This window comes from Nansenia antarctica (assembly GCF_963989245.1).
Source record: "Nansenia antarctica genome assembly, chromosome: 7".
In the NCBI taxonomy this organism is placed as follows: Eukaryota; Metazoa; Chordata; class Actinopteri; order Argentiniformes; family Microstomatidae; genus Nansenia; species Nansenia antarctica.
Genome location: NC_137677.1, coordinates 30,146,589 through 30,158,874, shown reverse-complemented (window position 1 = coordinate 30,158,874; position 12,286 = coordinate 30,146,589). Strand labels below are relative to the sequence as shown.

Sequence of the window (12,286 nt, the reverse complement as noted above, 5' to 3'; positions counted from 1 at the left end):
TAGCATGGTTATTGAGAGAGGAGCTAGCATGGTTATAGAGAGAGGCTAGCATGGTTATTGAGAGAGGCTAGCATGGTTATAGAGAGAGGCTAGCATGGTTATAGAGAGAGGCTAGCATGGTTATAGAGAGAGGCTAGCATGGTTATAGAGAGGAGCTAGCATGGTTATAGAGAGAGGCTAGCATGGTTATAGAGAGAGGCTAGCATGGTTATAGAGAGAGGCTAGCATGGTTATAGAGAGAGGCTAGCATGGTTATAGAGAGGAGCTAGCATGGTTATAGAGAGAGGCTAGCATGGTTATAGAGAGAGGCTAGCATGGTTATAGAGAGAGGCTAGCATGGTTATAGAGAGAGGCTAGCATGGTTATAGAGAGAGGCTAGCATGGTTATAGAGAGAGGCTAGCATGGTTATAGAGAGAGGCTAGCATGGTTATAGAGAGAGGAGCTAGCATGGTTATAGAGAGAGGAGCTAGCATGGTTATAGAGAGGAGCTAGCATGGTTATAGAGAGAGGCTAGCATGGTTATTGAGAGAGGAGCTAGCATGGTTATAGAGAGAGGCTAGCATGGTTATTGAGAGAGGCTAGCATGGTTATAGAGAGAGGCTAGCATGGTCATAGAGAGAGGCTAGCATGGTTATAGAGAGGAGCTAGCATGGTTATAGAGAGAGGCTAGCATGGTTATTGAGAGAGGCTAGCATGGTTATAGAGAGAGGCTAGCATGGTCATAGAGAGAGGCTAGCATGGTTATAGAGAGGAGCTAGCATGGTTATAGAGAGAGGAGCTAGCATGGTTATAGAGAGAGGCTAGCATGGTTATAGAGAGGAGCTAGCATGGTCATAGAGAGAGGCTAGCATGGTTATAGAGAGGAGCTAGCATGGTTATAGAGAGGAGCTAGCATGGTTATAGAGAGAGGCTAGCATGGTTATAGAGAGGAGCTAGCATGGTTATAGAGAGGAGCTAGCATGGTTATAGAGAGGAGCTAGCATGGTTATAGAGAGAGGCTAGCATGGTTATAGAGAGGAGCTAGCATGGTTATAGAGAGGAGCTAGCATGGTTATAGAGAGAGGCTAGCATGGTTATAGAGAGAGGCTAGCATGGTTATAGAGAGAGGCTAGCATGGTTATAGAGAGAGGCTAGCATGGTTATAGAGAGAGGCTAGCATGGTTATAGAGAGAGGCTAGCATGGTTATAGAGAGAGGCTAGCATGGTTATAGAGAGAGGCTAGCATGGTTATAGAGAGAGGCTAGCATGGTTATAGAGAGAGGCTAGCATGGTTATAGAGAGAGGCTAGCATGGTTATAGAGAGAGGCTAGCATGGTTATAGAGAGGAGCTAGCATGGTTATAGAGAGGAGCTAGCATGGTTATAGAGAGAGGCTAGCATGGTTATAGAGAGAGGCTAGCATGGTTATAGAGAGAGGCTAGCATGGTTATAGAGAGGAGCTAGCATGGTTATAGAGAGAGGCTAGCATGGTTATAGAGAGGAGCTAGCATGGTTATAGAGAGAGGAGCTAGCATGGTTATAGAGAGGAGCTAGCATGGTTATAGAGAGAGGAGCTAGCATGGTTATAGAGAGAGGCTAGCATGGTTATAGAGAGAGGAGCTAGCATGGTTATAGAGAGAGGCTAGCATGGTTATAGAGAGGAGCTAGCATGGTTATAGAGAGAGGCTAGCATGGTTATAGAGAGAGGCTAGCATGGTTATAGAGAGGAGCTAGCATGGTTATAGAGAGAGGCTAGCATGGTTATAGAGAGAGGAGCTAGCATGGTTATAGAGAGAGGCTAGCATGGTTATAGAGAGAGGCTAGCATGGTTATAGAGAGAGGCTAGCATGGTTATAGAGAGAGGCTAGCATGGTTATAGAGAGAGGAGCTAGCATGGTTATAGAGAGAGGCTAGCATGGTTATAGAGAGAGGCTAGCATGGTTATAGAGAGAGGAGCTAGCATGGTTATAGAGAGAGGCTAGCATGGTTATAGAGAGAGGCTAGCATGGTTATAGAGAGGAGCTAGCATGGTTATAGAGAGAGGCTAGCATGGTTATAGAGAGGAGCTAGCATGGTTATAGAGAGGAGCTAGCATGGTTATAGAGAGAGGCTAGCATGGTTATAGAGAGAGGCTAGCATGGTTATAGAGAGAGGCTAGCATGGTTATAGAGAGAGGCTAGCATGGTTATAGAGAGGAGCTAGCATGGTTATAGAGAGGAGCTAGCATGGTTATAGAGAGAGGCTAGCATGGTTATAGAGAGGAGCTAGCATGGTTATAGAGAGGAGCTAGCATGGTTATAGAGAGAGGCTAGCATGGTTATAGAGAGGCTAGCATGGTCATAGAGAGAGGCTAGCATGGTTATAGAGAGAGGAGCTAGCATGGTTATAGAGAGAGGCTAGCATGGTTATAGAGAGGAGCTAGCATGGTTATAGAGAGAGGCTAGCATGGTTATAGAGAGAGGCTAGCATGGTTATAGAGAGAGGAGCTAGCATGGTTATAGAGAGAGGCTAGCATGGTTATAGAGAGAGGCTAGCATGGTTATAGAGAGAGGCTAGCATGGTTATAGAGAGAGGCTAGCATGGTTATAGAGAGAGGCTAGCATGGTTATAGAGAGGAGCTAGCATGGTTATAGAGAGAGGCTAGCATGGTTATAGAGAGGAGCTAGCATGGTTATAGAGAGGAGCTAGCATGGTTATAGAGAGAGGCTAGCATGGTTATAGAGAGGAGCTAGCATGGTTATAGAGAGAGGAGCTAGCATGGTTATAGAGAGAGGCTAGCATGGTTATAGAGAGAGGCTAGCATGGTTATAGAGAGGAGCTAGCATGGTTATAGAGAGGAGCTAGCATGGTTATAGAGAGGAGCTAGCATGGTTATAGAGAGAGGCTAGCATGGTTATAGAGAGAGGAGCTAGCATGGTTATAGAGAGGAGCTAGCATGGTTATAGAGAGGAGCTAGCATGGTTATAGAGAGGAGCTAGCATGGTTATAGAGAGAGGCTAGCATGGTTATAGAGAGGAGCTAGCATGGTTATAGAGAGAGGCTAGCATGGTTATAGAGAGAGGCTAGCATGGTTATAGAGAGAGGCTAGCATGGTTATAGAGAGGAGCTAGCATGGTTATAGAGAGGAGCTAGCATGGTTATAGAGAGAGGCTAGCATGGTTATAGAGAGGAGCTAGCATGGTTATAGAGAGAGGAGCTAGCATGGTTATAGAGAGGAGCTAGCATGGTTATAGAGAGGAGCTAGCATGGTTATAGAGAGAGGCTAGCATGGTTATAGAGAGAGGCTAGCATGGTTATAGAGAGGAGCTAGCATGGTTATAGAGAGAGGAGCTAGCATGGTTATAGAGAGAGGCTAGCATGGTTATAGAGAGAGGCTAGCATGGTTATAGAGAGAGGCTAGCATGGTTATAGAGAGAGGCTAGCATGGTTATAGAGAGAGGCTAGCATGGTTATAGAGAGAGGCTAGCATGGTTATAGAGAGAGGCTAGCATGGTTATAGAGAGAGGCTAGCATGGTTATAGAGAGAGGCTAGCATGGTTATAGAGAGAGGCTAGCATGGTTATAGAGAGAGGCTAGCATGGTTATAGAGAGGCTAGCATGGTTATAGAGAGAGGCTAGCATGGTTATAGAGAGGCTAGCATGGTTATAGAGAGGAGCTAGCATGGTTATAGAGAGAGGCTAGCATGGTTATAGAGAGGAGCTAGCATGGTTATAGAGAGAGGCTAGCATGGTTATAGAGAGAGGCTAGCATGGTTATAGAGAGAGGCTAGCATGGTTATAGAGAGAGGCTAGCATGGTTATAGAGAGAGGCTAGCATGGTTATAGAGAGAGGCTAGCATGGTTATAGAGAGAGGCTAGCATGGTTATAGAGAGAGGCTAGCATGGTTATAGAGAGAGGCTAGCATGGTTATAGAGAGAGGCTAGCATGGTTATAGAGAGGCTAGCATGGTTATAGAGAGAGGCTAGCATGGTTATAGAGAGGCTAGCATGGTTATAGAGAGGAGCTAGCATGGTTATAGAGAGAGGCTAGCATGGTTATAGAGAGGAGCTAGCATGGTTATAGAGAGAGGCTAGCATGGTTATAGAGAGGAGCTAGCATGGTTATAGAGAGGAGCTAGCATGGTTATAGAGAGGAGCTAGCATGGTTATAGAGAGAGGCTAGCATGGTTATAGAGAGAGGCTAGCATGGTTATAGAGAGGAGCTAGCATGGTTATAGAGAGAGGCTAGCATGGTTATAGAGAGAGGCTAGCATGGTTATAGAGAGGAGCTAGCATGGTTATAGAGAGGAGCTAGCATGGTTATAGAGAGGAGCTAGCATGGTTATAGAGAGGAGCTAGCATGGTTATAGAGAGAGGCTAGCATGGTTATAGAGAGGAGCTAGCATGGTTATAGAGAGAGGCTAGCATGGTTATAGAGAGAGGCTAGCATGGTTATAGAGAGAGGCTAGCATGGTTATAGAGAGAGGCTAGCATGGTTATAGAGAGAGGCTAGCATGGTTATAGAGAGAGGCTAGCATGGTTATAGAGAGGAGCTAGCATGGTTATAGAGAGAGGCTAGCATGGTTATAGAGAGGAGCTAGCATGGTTATAGAGAGAGGCTAGCATGGTTATAGAGAGAGGCTAGCATGGTTATAGAGAGAGGCTAGCATGGTTATAGAGAGAGGCTAGCATGGTTATAGAGAGAGGCTAGCATGGTTATAGAGAGAGGCTAGCATGGTTATAGAGAGAGGCTAGCATGGTTATAGAGAGAGGCTAGCATGGTTATAGAGAGGAGCTAGCATGGTTATAGAGAGGAGCTAGCATGGTTATAGAGAGAGGCTAGCATGGTTATAGAGAGAGGCTAGCATGGTTATAGAGAGGAGCTAGCATGGTTATAGAGAGGAGCTAGCATGGTTATAGAGAGAGGCTAGCATGGTTATAGAGAGAGGCTAGCATGGTTATAGAGAGGAGCTAGCATGGTTATAGAGAGGAGCTAGCATGGTTATAGAGAGAGGCTAGCATGGTTATAGAGAGAGGCTAGCATGGTTATAGAGAGGAGCTAGCATGGTTATAGAGAGAGGAGCTAGCATGGTTATAGAGAGAGGCTAGCATGGTTATAGAGAGAGGCTAGCATGGTTATAGAGAGAGGAGCTAGCATGGTTATAGAGAGAGGCTAGCATGGTTATAGAGAGAGGCTAGCATGGTTATAGAGAGGAGCTAGCATGGTTATAGAGAGAGGCTAGCATGGTTATAGAGAGGAGCTAGCATGGTTATAGAGAGAGGCTAGCATGGTTATAGAGAGAGGCTAGCATGGTTATAGAGAGAGGCTAGCATGGTTATAGAGAGAGGCTAGCATGGTTATAGAGAGAGGCTAGCATGGTTATAGAGAGAGGCTAGCATGGTTATAGAGAGAGGCTAGCATGGTTATAGAGAGGAGCTAGCATGGTTATAGAGAGAGGCTAGCATGGTTATAGAGAGAGGCTAGCATGGTTATAGAGAGGAGCTAGCATGGTTATAGAGAGAGGAGCTAGCATGGTTATAGAGAGAGGCTAGCATGGTTATAGAGAGAGGCTAGCATGGTTATAGAGAGGAGCTAGCATGGTTATAGAGAGGAGCTAGCATGGTTATAGAGAGGAGCTAGCATGGTTATAGAGAGGAGCTAGCATGGTTATAGAGAGAGGCTAGCATGGTTATAGAGAGAGGAGCTAGCATGGTTATAGAGAGGAGCTAGCATGGTTATAGAGAGGAGCTAGCATGGTTATAGAGAGGAGCTAGCATGGTTATAGAGAGGAGCTAGCATGGTTATAGAGAGAGGCTAGCATGGTTATAGAGAGGAGCTAGCATGGTTATAGAGAGAGGCTAGCATGGTTATAGAGAGAGGCTAGCATGGTTATAGAGAGGAGCTAGCATGGTTATAGAGAGGAGCTAGCATGGTTATAGAGAGAGGCTAGCATGGTTATAGAGAGAGGAGCTAGCATGGTTATAGAGAGAGGAGCTAGCATGGTTATAGAGAGAGGCTAGCATGGTTATAGAGAGAGGCTAGCATGGTTATAGAGAGAGGCTAGCATGGTTATAGAGAGAGGCTAGCATGGTTATAGAGAGGCTAGCATGGTTATAGAGAGAGGCTAGCATGGTTATAGAGAGGCTAGCATGGTTATAGAGAGGAGCTAGCATGGTTATAGAGAGAGGAGCTAGCATGGTTATAGAGAGGAGCTAGCATGGTTATAGAGAGAGGCTAGCATGGTTATAGAGAGGAGCTAGCATGGTTATAGAGAGGAGCTAGCATGGTTATAGAGAGAGGCTAGCATGGTTATAGAGAGAGGAGCTAGCATGGTTATAGAGAGGAGCTAGCATGGTTATAGAGAGAGGCTAGCATGGTTATAGAGAGAGGCTAGCATGGTTATAGAGAGGAGCTAGCATGGTTATAGAGAGGAGCTAGCATGGTTATAGAGAGGAGCTAGCATGGTTATAGAGAGAGGCTAGCATGGTTATAGAGAGAGGCTAGCATGGTTATAGAGAGGAGCTAGCATGGTTATAGAGAGAGGCTAGCATGGTTATAGAGAGAGGCTAGCATGGTTATAGAGAGAGGCTAGCATGGTTATAGAGAGAGGCTAGCATGGTTATAGAGAGAGGCTAGCATGGTTATAGAGAGAGGCTAGCATGGTTATAGAGAGAGGAGCTAGCATGGTTATAGAGAGAGGCTAGCATGGTTATAGAGAGGAGCTAGCATGGTTATAGAGAGAGGCTAGCATGGTTATAGAGAGAGGCTAGCATGGTTATAGAGAGGAGCTAGCATGGTTATAGAGAGAGGCTAGCATGGTTATAGAGAGAGGCTAGCATGGTTATAGAGAGAGGCTAGCATGGTTATAGAGAGAGGCTAGCATGGTTATAGAGAGAGGCTAGCATGGTTATAGAGAGGAGCTAGCATGGTTATAGAGAGAGGCTAGCATGGTTATAGAGAGAGGCTAGCATGGTTATAGAGAGAGGCTAGCATGGTTATAGAGAGGAGCTAGCATGGTTATTGATCATAAACATGGAGTACAGCCGTATGTAATACAATGAAATGATTAGGGCTGGCATTGTATCCTCGACAATGTGAGACACACACACACACACACACACACACACACACACACACACACACACACACACACACACACACAGAACTTCACCTTGCATCCCTGGTCTAGCCTGACACCTAGTGGCCATGTGTGGAACTGCAGCCACTGGGGTAGACAATAAGGTTGACGTCTCAGAATAATGAATAACTTACTTTCTTGACAGGTTTGGGTGCAGCACTCTTCTTCACATCTTCATCACTGTCGTCTTCATCGTCATCATCGCTACAGAGAATAAACCAAAGAAATGAGTGTCAGGGTATGTAGAGCTTTTAAGACACATTCATGTTGTTGTCATAGTCTGTTAATAGCAACGGTGTCTGTTTCTTGACAAGGTAAATTATAAATGGGCTGTACAACGGTCTCTCATTCACCCATTCACACACACATTCACGCGGCAAGCTACCATGCAAGGCGCCGGCCCGCTCACTCGGAGCAATTTGGGGTTAAGTGTCTTGCCCAAGGACACCTCAACATGTGGCCAGCCGGGGTTCAAACCGCAGATCTGCTGACCTTGCAATCACTACCTCCTGAGCCACAGCCTCTACCTCCTGAGCCACAGCCTCTACCTCCTCAGACACAGCCTCTACCTCCTCAGACACAGCCTCTACCTCCACCAGCCTCTACCTCCTGAGCCCAGCCTCTACCTCCACCTAGCCTCTAACTCCTGAGACACAGCCTCTACCTCCTGAGACACAGCCTCTACCTCCTGAGACACAGCCTCTACCTCCACCAGCCTCTACCTCCTGAGACACAGCCTCTACCTCCACCAGCCTCTACCTCCTGAGACACAGCCTCTACCTCCTGAGACATAGCCTCTACCTCCTGAGACACAGCCTCTACCTCCTGAGACACAGCCTCTACCTCCACCAGCCTCTACCTCTACCAGCCTCTACCTCCACCAGCCTCTACCTCCTGAGACACAGCCTCTACCTCCACCAGCCTCTACCTCCTGAGACACAGCCTCTACCTCCACCAGCCTCTACCTCCTGAGCCACAGCCTCTACCTCCACCTAGCCTCTACCTCCTGAGACACAGCCTCTACCTCCTGAGACACAGCCTCTACCTCCACCAGCCTCTACCTCCTGAGACACAGCCTCTACCTCCACCAGCCTCTACCTCCTGAGCCACAGCCTCTACCTCCACCAGCCTCTACCTCCTGAGCCACAGCCTCTACCTCCACCAGCCTCTACCTCCTGAGACACAGCCTCTACCTCCACCAGCCTCTACCTCCTGAGCCACAGCCTCTATCTCCACCAGCCTCTACCTCTTGACCCACAGCCTCTACCTCCACCAGCATCTACCTCCTGAGACACAGCCTCTACCTCTACCTCTACCTCCTGAGCCACAGCCACATATACAGTATATATATATATATATATATATATATATATATATATATATATATATATATATATATTAGGGCTGCACGATTTTGGGGGAAAATCGAATTGCGATTATTTGGACAGATATTGCGATTGCGATTTAATTTGCGTTTTTTTTTTTAAAATAGCACAAAAAAACCAACGTATCAACGTGCAGTTTGTTTGTACGTCTTCAGGGGACTTAGAGGCTCCCTCCTCTAGCACCCCCACAGCCCGAGCTATGAGTGAAAGAACTAAACTTACATTGGGCTGCTTTAAAGTTGGGTTGCTTTAAAATCAAGCTTCAGATTAAAACATGTGATGGAGCATTACTAACCTGACTCAGGTGGTTTGTTTCACACAACCATCTAGGAAAGCTTCATTGGAAGCTGTTTGGAAAAGGGCAGGTACTTTCAAAAAATACTTGGCAGGTGATTGGATGAATCTGTCTATCACCTATTTTCAGAGAGCATTACCACATGATACCATCAAACTATTAACTGCTCTAATTCTAATGCAAGGATGAGAACTTAAAAGATATGAATTGGGACAACATATTTATTTATGGGTTTTTTAAACAGCAACACCATTTTGTTTCTCTCAACAAGTGTATATTTTTTTAACAATTCCAATATCAAAATAAAATAGGATCTTTCTACAAACAAGGTTATTCAATTATGGCTCAGGAGCAGCATCTAAATATTGCACATACTGCAATCAAGTTAAATAAAGTGATAATAAAAATGTCCAGTAAAAAATAATAGGTCCTTTCTGTATAGATAGATAGATAAATAGATAAAGCAGGAAAAGTATACCGTTTGCTGGCAACTCTTCAACTCGTCGTAATGTATGAAGTGCACGGCTCGACCGCAGATCGGTTGTTAGTACTTTTATCCAGCGTTTGGATTAGTTTTTTAAACCCTTCGTTGCTCACAGTGTTAATAAACACCATGTCTTTAGCGAGGTAATGCTTGATGGAATTGGTTATTTCACGGTGCCTTCGTGAGCCCTTTTCATACGGTGTAACAGCCGCAAACGACTCTGAAACACTAGTTTGCTTAACGTTAGACCGGGCTACGGGACTTTCACTCAACTCTCCTTTTCTGACCGCACACTCGTCATAGAGCTGCCCGTGGTACTTTTTCAAGTGCTGATACAGGTTTGCGGTGTTGCCTCTGGATGTAGTGACTGTTCCACGACAGGCCGTGCACAACACCTGTTTTTGTTGCACATCAGTCGTCCTAAACCCGAAATACTTACAACAGAAGTGCTGCTTTTCTTCGGGACTAAATCGTCCAACGTTGCTTCTGGTTCTGCTGAAGCCATTTATTCACCATGAATGTTGCTAGCTACCGAAACGTGGGCGTTTCACATGCGATGTTGTTGTTGTGCGTGTGCGTTCATTGACGTTGACGTTCATTGACGTTGAATCCGACGCGCTGTATGACGTATCCCAAATCGCAGGCAAATCGCAGGCTTTGCGATTAGCTAATCGCATCATTTCAAATCGCGATTTCGATTTAAAATCGATTAATCGTGCAGCCCTTATATATATATATATATATATAAACAGTATAGCAGCAACTATATATATATAAACTCCTCAAAAAGAGTTTGGAAACGTTATTTCAGTCGATTCTTCCTCCCCTTTAATAATACCAGTGTATTGTGTTTTATATGGTTGGAAAGCCTGATTAGTCACCTTTACAACGAGGTACAGCTTGTAAGGATCATGCATTCGTGGAAGGAGCAACACAGCTAAACATGTGGGTAGCGGCCCAAAAATATGTGCCAAAATCCCCTGCAATATTCTTCTGTTGGTATTCACTCTCGTTTGCTGTGCTGGCAGGTGTATGTGCACTGGCACCTGAATGGCACCTAATTGACAGGAATGATATTCTGGGGCCAGTGGCGATCCCATATCTCCAGAGTCTGGGACCTAACTCCATCCTCCATGATGACAACGCTCGCCCCCACAGAGCCAGGATCATCTCAGAGCACCTCCAGAATGTGGGAGTGGAGAGGATTGAATGGCCTGCCGTGAGTCCAGACCTCATATCAACCCAATTGAACACTTGTGGGATCAGCTTGGGCGTGCTGTAGGTGCCAGAGTGACCAACGCAACCATGTTGGCTGACTTGCGGCAAATCCTAGTTGAGGAATGGGGTGCCCACAGCAGTGTGTGACCAAGCTGGTGACCAGCATGAGGAGGAGGAGCCAAGCTGTTGTGACTGCGTATGGAACTTCCACACGCTACTGAGGTCCCTGACAGTGTCAAATTAATGAAGTGTAAAAATGGCCAACATGTGTTTTTTTTCCTTATTACTGTTGGAGAGTGCAATCATCCAATCCACCAAGCAACTCAAAACGAGAGTGAATATTTTTGGGCCGCTACCCACACGTTTAGCTGTGTTGCTCATTCCATGAATGCATGATCCTTACATGTACCTCGTTGTAAAGGTGACTAATCAGGCTTTCCAACCATATAAAATACAATACCAATTGGTATTACTAAAGGGGAGGAATAATCAAACATAATAACGTTTCCGAACTTTTTTTGAGGAGTTTATATAAAAGGTATAGCAGCGACTACATTCATCATTTGAAATTGACAGCTCCCTCACAGCCCTACGATGTGATTAACCCTGCGGTTACATTAACCCTGGGTTAGACCCTAAACAGCAGTCACATTAACCCTGGGTTAGACCCTAAACAGCAGTCACATTAACCCTGGGTTAGACCGTAAACAGCAGACACATTAACCCTGGGTTAGACCGTAAACAGCAGTCACATTAATCCTGGGTTAGACCCTAAACAGCAGTCACATTAACCCTGGGTTAGACGCTAAACAGCAGTCACATTAACCCTGGGTTAGACCCTAAACAGCAGTCACATTAACCCTGGGTTACACCCTAAACAGCAGTCACATTAACCCTGGGTTAGACCCTAAACAGCAGTCACATTAACCCTGGGTTAGACCCTAAGCAGCAGTTACGTTTAACAGTGTCACAACCCTCCAGGTATGAATAAACCTGCTTCAGAGGACTATCCTGCCATGTAGGGGAGGCTGGTGGAGGTAGAAATCGGAGGACAGGCTCATTGTAATGCACGGAACGCAATGAGGAATGACACCTGTGAGCCCGTCCTCCGAATGTGTAAAATCCTGGAGGAAACACTGTACTAGAATTACGCTTGAGAGAGAGAGAGAGAGAGGGGGGGGGGGGGGGGGGGGAATTCTAGCACTTTCAATGACCCATGTCTGTTTTTAAAACCTTTTAAGGCCTTGATTTTTTTTTTTTAATTCACAAACTTTCAAGGACCCGTGGGAACCCTGGTTCTACCTCCCCCAGCCTCCCCTGGTGTTCTACCTCCCCCAGCCTCCCCTGGTGTTCTACCTCCCCCAGCCTCCCCTGGTGTTCTACCTCCCCCAGCCTCCCCTGATGTTCTACCTCCCCCAGCCTCCCCTGGTGTTCTACCTCCCCCAGCCTCCCCTGGTGTTCTACCTCCCCCAGCCTCCCCTGGTGTTCTACCTCCCCCAGCCTCCCCTGGTGTTCTACCTCCCCCAGCCTCCCCTGGTGTTCTACCTCCCCCAGCCTCCCCTGGTGTTCTACCTCCCCCAGCCTCCCCTGGTGTTCTACCGCCCCCAGCCTCCCCTGGTGTTCTACCTCCCCCAGCCTCCCCTGGCGTTCTACCTCCCCCAGCCTCCCCTGGCGTTCTACAGGGTTCCCACACCTTCTGTAACATCAAATTCAAGCACTTTTCAAGGACTTTCAAGACTCAATTCCCTCAAATTCAACGACCCAACACGGCATAGTTTGAGACAGATCTAGATGAGAATTTATATAA

General features: G+C 46.2%; 1 protein-coding gene across 1 annotated transcript in view; it reads right to left on the bottom strand.

The window, feature by feature from the left end:
• LOC308162509 (uncharacterized protein) overlaps nucleotides 1-12,286 on the bottom strand; it is a gene marked incomplete at both ends in the record, with an annotated part of 85,095 nt that overhangs the window by 25,263 nt on the left and 47,546 nt on the right. The window contains one exon of the mRNA XM_080536657.1: nucleotides 7,232-7,301. Within this exon, the coding sequence (XP_080392783.1) occupies nucleotides 7,232-7,301 (70 nt within the window). The remainder of the gene's footprint in view (nucleotides 1-7,231; nucleotides 7,302-12,286) is intronic.